This window comes from Ricinus communis, chromosome 10 (genome assembly GCF_019578655.1).
Source record: "Ricinus communis isolate WT05 ecotype wild-type chromosome 10, ASM1957865v1, whole genome shotgun sequence".
Lineage (NCBI taxonomy): Eukaryota > Viridiplantae > Streptophyta > Magnoliopsida > Malpighiales > Euphorbiaceae > Ricinus > Ricinus communis.
The window spans coordinates 23,217,111-23,235,569 of NC_063265.1; the positions used below are offsets into that span (position 1 = coordinate 23,217,111).

Consider the following 18,459-nt stretch of genomic DNA (forward strand, 5'->3'; position numbering starts at 1 on the left):
AAATGTCTTTTGAATCTTGTAATTAGCAGTCCATGTGTCTTAATCTTGGGTCTTGACACGAACAATGTCTAATTAAGCTTCTTTTCGAGTGTTTAGCTCTATATTTTTCTCTTTTTGCTAATATTACTCAAAAATAGACAATTAAGTTTAAGTGAGGTAAAAATACATATTTTAACCATTTTATATATAGAAATATATAATTAAAGCTCTAAAATATCCTTAAATATCTATATATAATTTGGATCGATCAATTATATATATGAAGGCAAGCTAATTTCTTTTTTTAATAATTAACATTTTATAGGGCAATAATTTAAAGATCATAAATTCAAAAATGAGATTACAAAATATATTTCTTAAATTTAATTAAATAAAACATATGAAGAATATTATTATCAAAAGTTATTACTTATATATATGATAATTAGACATTATAAAATAAATATTTATTTTAATAAAAAGTTATTTTTTGCCTCATTTTAAATTTATATCATATTGTATCGGCTCTCAAGTCGTGTCGATGCTAGATTCAAATTATTTTCAGTTTTTGACTATTTTAAGTCCGGATTGATTTAGTTTCATGTTATTTAGGTCTCAAATCACTTCATTCTCGAGTTGTATTGGGTTTGAATTATTTTAAATTCGGACAATTTTAGTATTGGATCATTTCAAATTTTGCAAGCCAAATCGAGTTCCTGAATCCGGTGAAACTCTTCCATCTCTATAGCTTGTAATGAGTGGACTTAGTACCAGGATAGGTTTTGTTGTTGGCGATTGTGAAGGAAGATTTGTTGGTTAAAATTAAAAGGTTTGATTTTCTCCTCCCCACTGATCCACTTGAAGTAGAGGCTGTATTTTTTGCACTACAAATGTCTCACGAGTTATAAACCGAAATCATATTTATTTGACATCCGACTCAATTTTCATGCTCAACTTCCTCTGCTCTTAACTTCAAGATACCAGCTACATTGGCTCTTGATTCAATTTTTATTTTGCAAGTTACAGTTTTAGTCATATTGATAAACTTTTTAATAATGTACCCCATGAAGAAAGTGAACATTCATGGACAAGAAACTTCCTTCTAGAACTGATATTTACACATTCACAACAAACTGATCAGAATAAGAACAGAAATAGGACATAATCCTTTTTATCCTTATGAAGGCAGGCACGATCCAATATGAAGGCAGTTATAAACACTAATTTCCACAAGGACTGCCCAAGGTTAAATAATTAACTAATATGAAGGCTTCTTGATAAGATTGAGCTATGGGGCGTGGCATGGTCACCCTCCACCCCCCCACTCTCTCAATCATTGATCAACATATATAGAGCTTGAGTTAAATTGGAGCTTTGAATGAGATAGACTAATTAAATTTGAGTTTGAGCTTGAAATTATATTATAATAATTTATATTTGAATAAATTGAAAAAGGATAATATATATATATATATTTGAAAATACTTTATTAAACTTGTGAGCTCAATGTAGATAGTCAAGTACTGCTAGACTAGATTCAACTAAGCTTATTGTTCAAATTATTGCGGTTTAACTTTCTAGTGGAGTCAAACTTGAACAGTTTGTGAGTAGAATTCGAGTAATTGCTCAGCTGATCATGCCTAATACTGTGATATTATTACGTGTAATTGCTCTCTAAACTATCAGAATTTTTTGCAATAATTGTACCTAATAAATTTTCCAAATGACCAAAATATTTAAAGAGGGATTTACCGAAAAGAATTGTCCTCCGGACGTCATCAATAGATATTCACACAAATCTAACATAATAATGTACCAAACTCTTAATAATGCCTTAGGAAAACGCTCAAGGGACTTATTTATAATAGAGTAAAATAATTTCCACAAAGACTGCAGCTTAAAAGAATTAACTAATATGACTATGTTCTTAAAACTGTAGCCCACTTCCATTGAAAAATGTAAGTAGGGAACGTTTGATTCAAAATAGAGCCTGCAAACAAATCAGCAAGAATCCATGTCAAAAAGAACAAACAAGAAAATAATTGAGCTGTGGCCCAAATGTAGGAAAGCAAAGTTAATATCGCATGCTTCTTCAATAGTGTAATTCTTTTGTCATCTATAAATTGCCATGCATTCCATGCAAATATTTCTCACAGCTACAGAGAAAAACCAACAACACATCCAAAAAACTAACTCTAAGCACCAAAAACAAGCATCATGAAAGTTATTAATTTTCTCGTATCTCTTCTCGTCTTAGCTTTGGCTTCCTTTTTTGCCACTGCTTTTGATCCTAGCCCTCTCCAAGACTTCTGTGTAGCTACAGATGGCTCTGATTCTTCCGGTAATTAATATACTAGCTTCTTACTTCGAGATCTTATAAATATAGAGTTTTCTTCATTATTATTTTCTTCTCTTATTTATGCATTATATAATATTAACTATGTCCTCCTGATGCAGTATTCGTGAATGGACAGTTTTGCAAGAATCCAGATAATGTAACAGCAGATGATTTCTTTTATTCTGGGCTTAATGTTCGTGCAAATACATCCAATCAACTTGGAGTAAATGTCACAATTTTAACTGCTGATGTGATACCAGGACTTAACACCAACGGTATAACCTTAGCTCGTATCGATTATGCAGCGAATGGAGGCTTAAACCCACCACATACACACCCCCGAGCTGCTGAAATCCTAATGGTTTTAGAAGGAACTGTTTATGCTGGTTTTGTAACATCAAATCCGGATCATCGTCTGTTCAGCAAAATTCTAAGACCAGGGGATGTATTTGTATTTCCATTTGGAATGATTCATTTTCAATTGAATCTTGGTAAGACTCCTGCACTTGCTTTTGCTGCATTGACTAGCCAAAATCCAGGAGTGATGACTTTAGCTAATGGGATTTTCGGAGCTGATCCTTCCATTAATCTTGAAGTTGTGGCCAAAGCATTTCATCTGGACAAAAGTTTAGTCCGCAAGCTTCAGGAACAGGAGTGGGCCAATCCCTCATAAAATAGTTTTATTTTCAAAATGTGTTGCCCAAATTTTCTTATTTAAGTCATCTAAAATGACGTGAATTCGAATAAGGAGAATGTTTGTGTCCCATTCCTCGTGTTAGTTAAATTAATTAAGATCAACGAGGATATGTCTCTCTCACCATCTTGATTTTGAATGTAATAAATGACATTTATCCTGTCGCAATTTGTTTAGCATCCATTCTCTCTCTCTCATACATATGCATGTAATTATAAGGAAAATAATGACTTCTCTCTCTTTCATATATATATATATATATATATATATATATTGATTTCTACAGTAAACTAGTAGATGGACGATAATCAATCGAAGGTCATTGCACATATATATACTTTTAATTAATTTGTTGATTGTTTTTCAAAGTCATTTTACACTGTCCATATTTACGTGAACAACTACAATTATTATTTAACAGAACAAAACAATTACAACTGCCATTATTTCCAAGGTTTGGATTTTGAGATTTGTTTATCTTCTTTTTTTTGATAATGAGACTTGTCTATTTTAGAGCAAGTGAAAACATATATATTCCTTTTTTAGAAAAATAGAAATAAATATCAAATATTAAAAATATATATAAAAAAATTTATTTATAACAGTCATCAATCGTGTTAATTGATTCATTTAATAGTATTAAGCTACATATTAATTTCATAAATATCTTTCAACAAAATTAATTGTTTAAATATCAAATTTCATCTTTTCAATCATTTCCCTACTTTCACACGAAAGAGAACTCAACACCATATTATTACCATTATGAAAAAAGAACTCAACGCTCTCATAATAAAGACATGTTAGGCAAGTTTTGTAAGTGCGCGGATTACAACAAGTAATAAAGAGTGAATATGAGTATCGTTCCTACAAGGAGATTGATACCAAGTGTCAGCTCTAATTGTATTTCCACAATCTAATAAAATCGAATAATTGTAATTGAATAAGTAATTAACAGGAAAAAGTAAGCTTAAAGCTAATAATAATTTTTTTTTGAAAATATAATAATTAAAACTAGAGCTCGGATTTGTTTCACTAGTTATTACTCAAGATCTTTTCATAATTCAAATCATTAACTTTAGTCAAGAGTAAATCACTTAAATTACTTAAAATCTCTTTCGAACTTATCTAAGAATATCAATATCTATTACAGCCTATTTTCATGGTCACATCAATTAACTAGGGTTCATTAAGTTCCTTAGTAATTTATTACTTCCCAAAAGATTTATTTATTTTTGTGATCGAGGTTCCTAAGTCTTGTAAGTCTATAAGCTGATAAATCATGCAACTTTCGTTGTCTCTAATTTATCAAATACATGTATTTAATGAGGCCTAAAATTAAATACAAGAACAAGTAAAAGCAACTCATAAAATTGACTAAAAATTAATTCATTGAAAGGAAATAAAGATCCAGATAAGTAATAAACTAGCTACGCAAATCCAAACCCTAAGAAGAGTTAGCCGTACATGATTGTGGTAATACAAATAAACATCATTAAAGAAATCAAAGGAGAAAAATAAATAAATAATTCAAACTCTGAATCTTTGCACAACTTTTCTTGATCTCCTTGAATTAGTCTTCAAAAGCTTTATATTTATGATGGTTATATCTCTAAAATAGCTACTTGTCCACCCTTTTATAGCCAATACTCAAAGAAAATCCTATTTTATCCTAAATTTTTGAGCTTATTGTAAAAGATAACTTTCTTCTATTTGACATGGCTTGGCACACGACCATGTCACGTCCTTCGCCTTTTGGTACGGCTTGGCACACACCTGTATGTCATGTCATACAGCTTTTTTGAAATGAGCAGAAGCAAACACGGTTTAAAGCGCGCTCGCGTGATTCCTGTGTCATATTCTTTAGAATCCAGTAATAGACACGGCCTTTAGCACGATTATGTGTCAAGTCATACTTTTTATCCTTCTTCCAGTGTGTAATACAGGCACAAGCATGGCTACGGTGGAAGCTGTGATATAGCTTTTCATGCTCTTTTAGGATCTCTTTCTCATATTTCCTATAAAAAGAAAAAAAAAATTATTAAAATCAAATATAAATTCTTAAATAAACCAAAAAATAAATAAAATACTAGAATAATTGTATATTTTAAATAAAACTCCTAATTAAGCTTAAAATTTTTTCTAATTAACACTAGCTATTTATTTAAAATTTATTAAGATTTAACTCAAAGACATGTGTAAAATTACACATATTTATTTATTAAAATTAACTAATCCACACTTAAGAAGTAAAACTACTGCCAATTTATTAAACATCTATTCATTAAATTGGACGTGTATACTAAAAGCTAAGCATATAACACATTTCTTAAAATATCTTAATTAACCTTATAATTAGATGTGTGTCCGCCTAAGGGCGGAATATCTTTATATGGATGTAATAGATAAGAAAATATGAAAATATTAGATATTAACCAAAGTTTAAATGATGAAATTATGCCATGAAATCTATATTCTAATGAAAATATTATAATTATTATCATATTTTACATAATCATTTTAAGGTATTGAATAATTATAAATATCAATTTGTTACGATTGAAGGAAAAAAAGTAATGTATGCACAAATAAAGCTTAACCCTAAAACAAAACAAAAAGGGCTACTTATACTCTAACACTAAGAGAATAGAAAAGACTATACTACCCTTACAATAAACATTGAATTACAGTGTTTAACATCCTCCCCTCAAATTCACAATGCGATAGCAACAAGCATCGAGAGTTTGTCAGACAGAAAACGAAAACGTGAAGCAGTTAAACATTTTGTAAACAAGTCTGCAAGCTGTAAGGAAGAAGAAACAAAAGGCAATGTCAAGGTGCCATTCTGAAGATGATGACGGATAATATGACAGTCGATTTTGATATGCTTGGTCCGTTCGTGAAAGACCGAATTGTGTGCAATCTGAATAGCACTCTTATTATCACAATATAAAGGAGTCGGTTGTCGCAGAAAGATACCCATATCAGCAAGCAACCATCGCAACCAAACTATTTCACAAGTAGTGAAAGCCATAGTGCGATATTCAGCCTCCATTGAGGATCGGGAAATGACGTCCTACTTCTTACTTTTCCAAGAGATAAAATAATCACCTAGAAAAATACAAAATCCAGTAGTTGATTTATGGTCAGTGGGATCACCGCCCAATCAGCATCAGAGTAAGCACATAACTCTAAAGATGAAGTAGATGAAAATAGAAGAGTCTGAAACTAAGTGTCGCAGAGGTATCTCAAGATGCGAAGAACAGCAGCCCAATGAACTGTAGTAGGAGAAGTAACAAACTGACTGACTATATGAACAGCATATGCGATATCAGGACGAGTGATAGTAAGATAAACCAGACTTCCAACAATAGTTTGATATAAACTCGGATCTGGCAGAGAACCATCAGAAGCAGAATAACGAGCGTCCAATCGGAGTATCAACAGTCTTATTATCATAAAGACGAGCACGCTCAAAAATATTAGAAATATACTTAGATTAAGAAAGGAGATACCCTTTAGGAGATGAAGCAACTTCAATACCCAAGAAGTAGCGAAGGGGACCTAAGTCCTTCATAGCAAAGCAACGAGTCAGTTTGGACTTCAACATACTAATTCTGACAACATCATCACCTGTAATAATCGTATCGTCAACATATAAGGAAAGCAAGATCCGACTAGCCGAAGTACATTTGACAAACAGTGCAGAGTCATGGTTGCTACGATGAAAGCCAAGTGAAGTAATCACAGTAGAAAACTTCTCAAACCAGGCGCGAGGAGCCTGTTTGAGACCATAAAGAGCCTTTCTAAGTTTGCAAACTTCACCAAGATAATGATCAAGGCCAGGAGGAGGAACCATATAAACTTCTTCATGGAGGTCTCCATTCAAAAAAGCATTTTTAACATCCATTTGAGTTATATCCCAATGACGAACAGAAGCAACAACAATAAGAGTTCGAATTGTAGTCATTTTAGCAACGGGAGAAAAAGTTGTCTCATAATCCAGACCATATTCCTGAGAATAACCCTTAGCCACTAGACGAGCTTTATATCGTTCAATAGACCCATCAGACTTAGTTTTAATCTTATAGACCCAATGAGAACCAATAGTACGTTTACCTGTAGGAAGGGACACTAAATCCCAAGTACGGGTTTGATGAAGAGCAGTTAGTTCTTCAGCCATAGCACACTGCCAAAGTGGATCAAGAATTGCTTCTTTGAAAGATAGAGGCTCAGAAAGGCGATGAATAGAAGCTACAAAAGAGACAAAAGAACTCGAATAACAAGAATAATCAAAATCAGGTTATTTAGTGGACTTACGATTTCGTACAGGATAACGAGGTTTGATAGTATCCGCAGTCTCAGGAGATGATTGGGCAGAGATTATAGTGGAAGAGCGAATAGAAGTGTCAGGAATACCAGTAGAGGATAGCTCATCAATATCAGTAGCAAAAGGATCAATATGGATAAGATCAGACATAGATATATTGTGAGAACGATTAGGAAAGGGGGGATGTTGATAGTGCATTGTGAAGACGAGGTAGAAGAGGAGGTCTATTGTGAAGAGTCGGTGGTCGATAAGACCGCTGATTAGATTGTTGCTGTTTTGCTGCTTTTCTCTGCCCAATTTCGGACACTGAGATTTACAATGACCTTTTTGCTTACAGAATCCGCATTCATCACGAGCAACAGATCCATATGGTATGAATTGAGACTTAAAATTTGATCGAGGAGGTATGGCAAAGACGGATGGAGTGGGAGCTGAAGAAACCTCTTTTACACGAGAAGACTTAAGATAAATGTCTTCAGCTAAAAGCTCACTAACCATAGAGTCAACAGAAGGCAGTGGTTGACGATGCAGAATAGACCCACGAAGTCCCTCAAACTCATCACGAATAGCCATTAAAAACTGTACCAACCTCTGTTCCTCTCTTCGTGCAATATAAGCCCCAAAGGCTCGTAGTTCAGCACGTTCTGTAAGAGCTAATTGATCCCACAAATCTGTCATAGCATCATAAAATTCCTGAATACTCATATTTTTTTGTTGAAGAGCACGAATATCAGATTTCAACTGGTATTGTTTTACAAAATTAGACTGTGTGTACAGTCTAGCTAGATGATCCCAAACCTCTTTAGTTATCTCATACTTTACTAACTGGGTATCTATCAAATGCTTAACAGAGTTGTTGATCCAAGTAATGATTTTTGAGTTATCTACCTTCCATTTATCTAATAATGACACATGGTCCGGGCCATCTTTAGGCTTAATAGAAGTACCAAAACATATCCCCACTTCTGTTTTCCTTTCAGGAAATTTTTCATCACGTAACTCCAATATGCATAATTTTTACCATCCAATTGAACACTAACTGCTTGAAGCGAATCATCTCTAGCTTCAGCCAAAATTCAACAGAAATCAACAACAATCAATTACTCCAAAAATATCAACAAATCTGCTTTACAAACCGATAATATGGACAACTAACAACCTTATAAAACCTCTTTTACGGATTGCTCAAAACATTTATGTATGTTCCATAACCATTTATCAACATTAAAATGCCTATCACCAAGCAAAATAAATCCAACCTTTTACTGTTGTTTCCGTCAACGTCGAAGAGCATAGTCGACGTGTTTTCAGCAGCACAGTCGATCAAGGGCAGCAAAACGACGCACAGAAGTCGAGCAGCAGACACACAACAGTCAACAACAGACGCACGCAGCAGATGCACAGCACAGCAGACGCACGTAGCAGACGCACACAGCAAGAAGAACAACAACACAGTCGACGCAGCAGACGCACAGCAATCGAACAACAGACGCACGCAGCAGATGCACAGTCGACGTGTTTTCAGCAGACCCAGCAGTCGATGCACACAGCAAAGAATAGCAGACGCACGCAGCAGACCTAGCAGCAAGAGGAAGAACAATTTATTTTCCAAGAACTCTGATACCATATTACAATTCAAGGAAAAAAGTAATGTATATACAAATAAAGCTTAACCCTAAAACAAAACAAAGAGGGCTGTCTATCCTCTAACACTAAGAGAATGGAAAAGACTATACTACCTTACAATAAACATTGAATTACAGTATTTAACACAATTATTTTCTATGGAAGGAAAAATAATTATAAAATGCACATAAATAATATAATTTAAAATATTAAGTATTAATTTAATAAATTAAACTTGCTACAAAATAAATAGATATAATATATTCTGAATTAATGAAACTACAATAAAATATAATTATTAAGTGTTAATTTAATAAATTAAACTTGTGTGAGATAATCTCATTATATCGCAGAATTTATGTTAGCTGAAATAGTTTTTTATTTACTTAGTGACAATATAGTACAAAGAGTAGCTATACATTACTCATATTCTAGGAATGCCTGCTAAATTACACACCAATATCTTACACTAATATTATGCATATACAAGATACTCTCACTCTTAATAATCAATTTAAAAAAAAAATAATAGATCTTTAATTCAAGTCATATATTTATCTATTACCTTAACGTTATCCCAATATAAAATAATAATTTTTTGATATGAGAATTCCTGCTAAAAAAATTCTTGTCAACATCTGTATTGAGTAAGATTATTTATGTATATAATTATTTATATATATGAATATAATTAAAATGAAAAGAAAATTATTTGTTCAGCCAATTCAATCTTAAAGAATAATTAGCATGGAATGAAAAGACAATAGATCATAGAATGTTAATATTCAAGACCCTCATAATAATCCACTCCAATTAATAATGTGTTTTCTACAATGACGCTTTCTGATATACAAGATCGAAGCTCATGTATAATAGTGAACTTTACAATTCTCTAAAGAACACATACAAAGAGGAAGAGAGAATAAAGTTTTACTAGTAAATTTTTATGAATATTTACATTAATTCATGATAGGATATATATGAAGAAAACATCTGCATCAAATGAATAAAATAATGAATTATGTTTGGCTTGAACCAATAACAACAAAGAATTTATAAATCTTTTGACCTGGAATCACCTTGATAACATAATCTTCAATAATAATACGCACTATCTATAATATTAGCATCAAACATCTTAGATCGAGATAAATAGTATGGTTGAGTGTAAATTGGAGATAAATGATTATAGAAGCTATAAAAGAGAGTTCAAACCTTTCACTTATATATTGAAAAATTACATATATTAGAAGGATCTACCTCCATAACTTTTAGTTTGTTTCTTTTGGCTTCTCAAAAAATTCAGTGTTGCATGTCTCTTTATCATTATTCATCAAACCAAAAGCGATTGCACGTTTTTCATCCATTGGTAAAGCAACTACAATGATATTTGTATTTAGTTTTTTATGTGCCTGAATAAACCTTTCATAATCCACAAGGTACAAATGATACCCAAGAAGAATGAAGAATTCTAAAATATTATAGTATTAAATCTATTTTAATTTGTAGGTTATAAACTTTTTTAATTCATTGATTGTGTCTTTTATGGAAATACTTATTGCTTATTCTCTTATATAAAAAGCTTATACTCAATCCAATTTTTAAATAAATAGTTTAAAAATCTAAGAATAATCTCATTTCATCATTATTGAAGCATATTATTGAAGCATTTAAAAGATAAATTGAATTGAAAAAGACTATTAAACTTACTATCATTAAAGGATTGATGCTACACGTAAGAAAATTTATAACTTATAGGTCTATTTTAAGAATCGCGAGCACTTATTATTTAAGAAAAATTATGAGTAATAATGGTGGATATTAATTTGATTTTAATAGCTTAAATCTCTTACGGTAGATTAGATATTATAACTTAAATATATTTTAACACTTTAATATATTTATTAATATATATGATGCTCTTCTTATTCTCCACAAGACTAAAACATCTCACAACTTAGATAAATAGTTCTTATATTCATATAAATTGCCAAATAAGAATTAATTCATTGATCGTGCCTTTTATAGAAATGCTTATTGCTTATTCACTTTATAAACAGTTTATACTCAATCCAATTAAAAAAAATAGTTTAAAAATATAAGAATAACTCATTTTTTTATTATTTAAGCATTTAAAAAATAAATTAATTGAAATAGACTATTAAACTTACTATCTCCAGCTTTCTCTGTCGACAAATTACGTGAGGTTTAGGAATATTTTCCTTCAAGGAAGATTAGAATCTCCTGTTTAATCGAGATTTGTTAATAAATTCTGATTGTTATACTGATTTGCCATTCTGAGATGTAAGGATTGGATTCATTGATGTTACATTTTGCAGGATAACCTTGTTTGCTTCATCTATTTTGAAGAAATTACTGATGTCTGTGCCGGATTAACTTTGAAAGATAATGGGATCACTCTGGTGATCAGTTTTACTAAGAAATTAAAGCAATGTGGTCAAAAGATAATAGAGAATAGTCTGGTGTGCAAGATTTTTACAAACAAGACTATCAATGTTAATTCCTTTAAAGCAAATATGCCCCAATTTATGCAGATCTAACACCATGTTGTCGTGTACTTGACAGGAAGAGAGTCCTTTCAGGAGGACCGTGGAGATTTGATGATCACTTAGTGATTTTTAAAGTATTCTTGGGAGAATATAGTGCTAAACAAGTAGATTTTCAGAAGATGAGTTCTGGGTCCGGTTGCATAATGTACAATGAGAGTACGACATTGGTTTGGGTAAAAACGGTAGCTCTGTGATTGAAGTTCATAAAGACGGTAAAGGTGAATGCATTGGACAGTTTGTGAGGCTTTGAGTTTGAATCAATGTGCTACAATCATTGAAATGTTTCCTGAAAATTAGAGTTGTGGAAAGGGCCGACCCCACTATGATTTATTAGCATGGGAAAAATTGAATGATTTCTGCTACGGTTGTGGACGAATTGGACATGTATTTCGGACATACACTTTTGTACCTACCATCCCAACAAAGTTCTTATTTGGCGATTGGATGAAAGCAGTTGCTTATGTTCTCCGATGAGTTCAAAAACCTAGTCCAAGATAAGATCGAAACATATATGATCGGAAGGTTGATGCTCAATTCCAATCCACACGTGTTGCGCACCCGCAAATAGGTAATACTCCTGCCTATATTGCAGTAGATGATCTTCGGAGCACACTACAACCTCATTAGTAGAGTACAAGTGATATGGCGCCTTCGAATGAAAGACCGTTGATTATTCCTCATTTAAATGATTCAACGATTCTATGTCAGCCCACATGCCATTTGAAGAAAAGGACAACTGCTCTCAAGGAGGGAATGATGGAGGTTCATTCTACTATTGGTAAAGAGATTGGTTTGATAGAGGGTCATCCTAATGTTTTTACGATAATGCAAAGTAATATGGATTTGGATTTGGGCTCTCTTGTTAAGGGTGGGCTGGCCCATAATTTTATGTATCTTCAATTCTCGCATTAATATTTTGTTGTAAATGTGATGACATAAATATTTGCTTTCTTTGAAGGGTGAGCAAGTGAGAGAAGAAGTGAACTTGTGGGCAGAAAAGGCCACTAAAGGTCTCATAAAAGAACTTGTTCCACCTGGGGGCTTTCGTAATTATACGACACTTGTGCTTGCCAATGCACTCCATAGGAAATTGGCTTCATGCTTTTGAATCTTCACGAACTCGTGACAAAGAATTTCACCTCCTTAGCGGAGCAACTATAAAAACTTCATGATTGGGGATAAGAGTAGGAGACAGTTTTAAGGATCCTTTGAGGGTTTCAAACTTCTCAAATTACCATATCAAAATGGACAGAACAATAAGCAATTTTTCATGTATGACTTTCTACCTAATAAAAGTAATGGATTACAAGCACTAATAGAGAAGCTGACCTTTGATTCAAGATTTCGTACATTGTCAATCTGAACTTAAACAAGGGGAACTTTCAAAGATGTGGATTCCAAAGTTGAAATTTTCATATGATTTTGAAGCTTCAAATGTGATGAAAGATCTGGGATTAAACTTACCTTTTAAGACGACAGGAGAGTTCACAGAGACGGTAGATTGTCTCGGTAGCAGACAAGTTTATGTATCGAACATGATTCAGAAATCCTCTATTGAAGTGAATGAGAAAGGTACAGAGGCTGCAGCTTGCACTATAGCTGGTGCATCATATGCACCACCTTGATGTCGCCCTCCTCCACTGCCAAGTTTTGTGACAGATCATCCTTTTATGTTCATAATTAAGGAAGAAGGATTTGGAGCTGTATTTTTCTTTGGAGCAGTACTTAATCCTCTTGAACAGAAATAAAGTTTTACTTTGACAGGAAAAGTACTAAAGATAGCGAACTTATTTTGCAATTGAATCCTGGCTTCTTGGTATCAAAGATGTCTTTTATGTTTGGTGATTTAAACATTAAATTCATCAATTTAAATTCCTGAATAGTAAAAAACTTTTGTTATTTCATTTGTTCTATCGGCTGCATTAGTCAAAATCATTGATTTTGCAGATAATTTTTGTTCTCCTTTTCTTACCAGTTTCACTAAATAGACATGTCATGAACAAATGGAACAAAGCAAAGTCATACAATTTGCTTGAGCACTAATTAACATCAGACTATCAACCACCTAATCACTTGGGTAGTAATGCTTCTGGTGGTCCTATGTGTCCAGCTCTACCTGACAATTCAGTTTCAAATACTGGAACACAAGATAGTCAAATACAATCCGATGCACATTCAACAGATTCCTCGTTGTTGTAATGGGTTAAGATGAAGTTTGATAGAGAATTTGTAGTTTACCGTAAACAAGAATTAATGCTAATATAAATTGCAGAGATTTAGTTTTCGACTACTGACATTATTCATATGAACGGACTTCTTAATTAATTTTCTCAGCATAATATATATCTTCTGGCAGTGGCACTCCCCCTAGAAACGCACTGAACAGCACAATAGATCTTTCTGGCTGTGAAAATGGAGCTTCATGAGATGCACCTCTAATGGTAGCATAAGATAAGATATCACCAAATACTTGTGTCCACCCAGCAACCTGGAGAAAAAATATAGATTCGCTCAAGTTTGCCTTCTAATCTGATGTAGTTTATCTACACAACAGTCAACATTCATTAAATTTGACTGTACCTGTTTTCCCCCGAACCATGCTCTATAAGGAACGGTTGTGTTGAGTGTTAACTCCTTTGCCAATCCATTTACCAGTGCTCTTGTTCCGGTTAGTGGAATGACTGAATCTTGGTCTCCACTATACAGAATTTCAAATGTTATTATATGTTTTGGATATTTGACTACATTCTACTGAACATAACTTGTTTTACCTGTAAATCAAGACCCGGATGCCGGACTTGATAAGTTTCCCCAGAAGGGGAGTGGTGGATATCTCTAGATTTTGCATATTGTATTTGAGCACACTATATTCACAAGAGACAGTATAAGGACAAAAGTGAGGAAAAGATTGATCGATTAGAACCGCATGAAATTAATTTCTTTTCGATTTCAAAAGGAGAGAGTATAAAGGCGGAATTGAATTCTTGGATATCCTGGCTATTTAATGCAGAAATGTGGAAACTATTTAAATGGCATATATATAATCAAGGAAAAAATATGAATATTTTTCTGGAATTAGCATCATTAAGGTCAGATAATTACTCGCTGCATACAGTCCATCCATTAACTCCGAAAAGCTGAGCATGGAGAGCTTCTTGTACATCTTTTCTGTTCAAGTACTTCACTGTTTCATCTTCTACACAGACGTCAATTTTGCCTGCATATTCCTGATCATTAGAGAATATAAAATAGCCTTAGTCAAACACACTTTGCGTATGTTAAGTACAATGAAATTGTAAATGTAATTGTAATCGCAATTTAAAATTTGTAAGCAATTTGATTCAACACATAATAAGCAGATGAAGGCCTTACCATTTGATTCAACACATGCGATTGTGATTGGATTGATGATAAGCAAACATCAAGAGTAATATCATAGGTATCTACAAATTTACTAACTTCTCTTGAGACTTCTCTGCTCACCCTGGAGCAATCAGGAGAGAGAGATCCACTGGTTTGGTACTGTCTCCTGATTTGAGAATAGTTACAAATTCTAGTAAAAATTTCATAGGTTGCATCTGATATTAAACCATGAGACCAAAAGAACTCTGCTCTCGAGTTGAAATCTGTATCAAACTCTAGAAGAGGATTTCCTATCTGCAGTCATCAAAGTTCAAAGAATGTCACTGCTTATACATGTATAAAACAGTAAAATGATTAAAAAAGCACAAGCACATCTCGCGCATGAACTAAGTTTTATGCGAAAAATGAGAATTCATGCGCAAAAAACACCGAGCTTTCTGAATTGGGATCTTATACTCACTGCTATTCCTTTGAGGTTCAGTTTTGATTTGGACTCAACAATGAGTTGTGCAAGCTGTGGGACATAGTGACCTGATAAGAAGTATGAGTTCCATCAGTAAGGTCTCTTCTTTCTTAATTTTGTTTTAGTTCAAGCTGCCATAATTTCATTTTATATATTTATATATATATATATTTTGAGACCAATTACACAAGCAAATGTGCTCTTTGGCATTGTTGGTATAACTACTATTGAGAATAATTATGATGAAAGATTACAAATTTTCTTTTACAGGTTTGACATTTTCTGGTGATAAAAACTCAGAACAGCTGAACAACAATTTGAAACTTTTCTATACAAGAAAACAGTTATTAGGCAATATTTATGAAAAAGCCACTTTCAACCTTAACTACAAGCAGACACAAAGGTTGATAGATGAGATGACCCTACCTGCATAGCTTTCTCCTGTAATGAAGAAATCTCTGTTTCTATATTCTGGGAATTTGCTAAACCACCTTTCAAGAAATGCAAGGTTGTCTATTGCTATAAATTAAAAAAAAAAAAATGTAATTATTTTTTTCATCATTTCCAAATAAAAATGTCCAAACTCAACAGGAATTTATGAAAATTAAGTCCAAATTATTATTAGAAACCTGTCATCTCATCATTCACAGAGTTGTAGAAGGATTTATTAGCACAGTAGGAGAAGCCAACTCCAGCAGGTGATTCCAAGTACAGCATATTTGCCTCTGCAAAGAGTGAAATCAAAACAAAAGGAGAAAATTAAGATTTGAAACAAATATGGAAAAAAAAAAAAAAAAAAGAACATATAAGATGAATCTACATAAGAAGAAAGAACAAAGAAAGCAAGAAATTTTATGGGTTACCTCTGTTCCAGCTATAATCATTTTTGAGAAGTATCTTTCCACTCGGTTTAAAAGGTCCATGCTCACAAAAAGCTCCTGCTCCAATAGAAGAACATCCAGGCCCTACAAAAGAATAACCCAAGAGAGATACAATAAATTCAGACCATTGTTCGAAAGCCTGGAATTTAATTTGCATGATAAAGATATGATCGAGAAGGAACCGAGTTACCTCCATTTAACCAAAGAACAAGAGGCTTTGAAGATGGGTCTGTCTCTGCTTCAACGAAGTAGTAGAAAAGAGCTCTCTGCTGCTTTTCATCAATGGTTATGTACCCTGCATACTGTTTGAAACTAACCTCTGGTTGGCCAGGCAAAGTGCCAATTTTATCAGTTTCTGAGACTGATTCTGCAGTTAAGAATAGTGCAGTTGCACATATTGTTGCAATTATCATCCATTGTTCTGCCTGCATTGAGAGAAAGAGAGAGAAGGAGTGTGTTGCTTTGAAAATGTGTTTTTCTTTTTGGTAACTGAAAATATATCTTTTTTCTAAAGCAAAGATTGTAATTTTGTTTTTATAAGTGATAATTATGATTGATTATTTGTTAATTTATTGGTTTACTAGGGAAGTTTTCTTTTGTTTTTATTTATTTATATTTGATATAAAAGTAGGAATCCATTTAATGCAAATGTAAGTGCATTTTTATTAATAATGATATCTTTGTATTTAGCACTAAATTTTTTTAAAGTTTGATAGGGTCTCACACATGCATAGAAAATCTTATTATACTGTGTGGAAATGAATATGCACTAATTTTTTTAATAATTCACCATTATCTAATTGTATAGAACTAATAAATTTAAAAAGGATAAATCAATGATTAAAAACTTATTTCTTCTTGTTTAATTTAAAAAATGATTTGGAGTTGGTACAGATATATTAAGAATAAATAATAACAATAAACTTTATTAAAATGCTAAAGACTTCAATACATCAACAGATGCATAAGTGTCCGATACTAAAAAGAATAATAAAGACGAACCTTCCTCAAATAAACAACTTTAATATATATAATAAAACATTTTATAGTTATATATTTAGAGCTAAATTAAATTTTATATTTACTAAAGAATTATAATTAACACAGAAAAAAATCTTAATTTAACTTAATTATTCTAATCATTATAAGTAGTATAAAAGTAAAATGTGCATTGTTTTAATTAATTAATATGACATGTCAAAATCAAGATATATTAAAAAAAACATATAGATATAATTTCTTAAAAGAAAATATATTTGTTTATATAATATTGGAATATATACAAAGTCTGTTTTGAAAATGTAAAATGTGTCACCAACTCTATAAGTTAGATCGTCATGTAAATAATTGTATATAAATATCCCATTTCATCTTCAATTTTTACTACAACATAATATATATTATACCACTTGAAATTTATTGCCTAAATATGAATTATTCCTCCATAGAATACTATCGAGAGGCTTTTATCGTATCAAGAAGCAGTGATTTATAAGTCTTTTCTGGACCATAATGATAAATAAGTATTTGTTTGGTTAGTTTGGCATATACAATTATATCCAAAACCACAAATTTGTAATTATATAATCTTATATGTGAACATGTAAGAGAGTGAACGTGACTCGAGAGTCCGTGGGTTCCAGTTCATGGCGACACAAAGAGACACAAAATGTGCTACCCATAGTCACTACGAGACAAGAGTGTCCATATTGTGGGCATCTTCTTTTAAGGAAAGAGAAGAAAAAGAAACAATAATAATGATAACAATAATATCATGAGTTTAAATAAGTTAACAAGAAATTTGTTAAATTGGTAGTCTATATTATTGGATTAACTTATTACTTGTTAAAGAGGAAGCTTATATAATTTCTTTTTTTAATTCTATTACTTTTTAGCTTACCAATCAACGACTTCTAGCCTATCACTCAGTAAAGAAGTTTTTGTTTATTATTTGTTTTTTGTCAGAAAATTATGGTTGTGGTAGCTTTTACATCTCTGAAGAGAATTCTTTAAAATTCACTTTAAAAATAGAAGTCCAATTAAAATTATACAAACTAGTTGTTTACCGTGCATTCCACGGTCGTTATTATTATTATTTTGATTATAAAATTAATTTAATAGATATAATTTAATAAAAATATTAATATTTAATATTAATTAATAATAATTTAAAATAATATCAAATTAATTATTTTTAAATATTATTTTTAATTTT

At 32.0% G+C, this 18,459-nt stretch overlaps 3 protein-coding genes across 3 annotated transcripts; 2 read left to right on the forward strand and 1 right to left on the reverse strand.

The window, feature by feature from the left end:
- The first annotated feature begins 2,114 nt into the window (after positions 1-2,114).
- LOC8269262 (germin-like protein subfamily 1 member 16) lies at positions 2,115-3,179 on the forward strand. Its single transcript, XM_015718104.3, has 2 exons — positions 2,115-2,320; positions 2,437-3,179. Exons 1-2 carry the CDS (start codon positions 2,197-2,199, stop codon positions 2,988-2,990), a joined length of 678 nt encoding a protein of 225 aa, XP_015573590.1. The 5' UTR covers positions 2,115-2,196; the 3' UTR covers positions 2,991-3,179.
- Positions 3,180-12,179: 9,000 nt separating this feature from the next.
- On the forward strand, positions 12,180-12,645 carry LOC107261122 (leukocyte elastase inhibitor-like). The gene is made up of 2 exons (XM_015718093.1): positions 12,180-12,398; positions 12,496-12,645. The coding sequence occupies exons 1-2, from the start codon at positions 12,180-12,182 to the stop codon at positions 12,643-12,645; spliced, it is 369 nt and encodes a 122-aa protein (XP_015573579.1).
- Positions 12,646-13,687: 1,042 nt separating this feature from the next.
- On the reverse strand, positions 13,688-16,751 carry LOC8269260 (serine carboxypeptidase-like 45). Its single transcript, XM_002517243.4, has 10 exons — positions 16,435-16,751; positions 16,227-16,328; positions 15,993-16,088; positions 15,790-15,882; positions 15,361-15,431; positions 14,910-15,194; positions 14,640-14,764; positions 14,309-14,401; positions 14,118-14,235; positions 13,688-14,025 (listed from the first exon to the last, which is right to left on the reverse strand). Exons 1-10 carry the CDS (start codon positions 16,673-16,675, stop codon positions 13,855-13,857), a joined length of 1,395 nt encoding a protein of 464 aa, XP_002517289.1. The 5' UTR covers positions 16,676-16,751; the 3' UTR covers positions 13,688-13,854.
- Between the last annotated feature and the right edge of the window lie 1,708 nt (positions 16,752-18,459).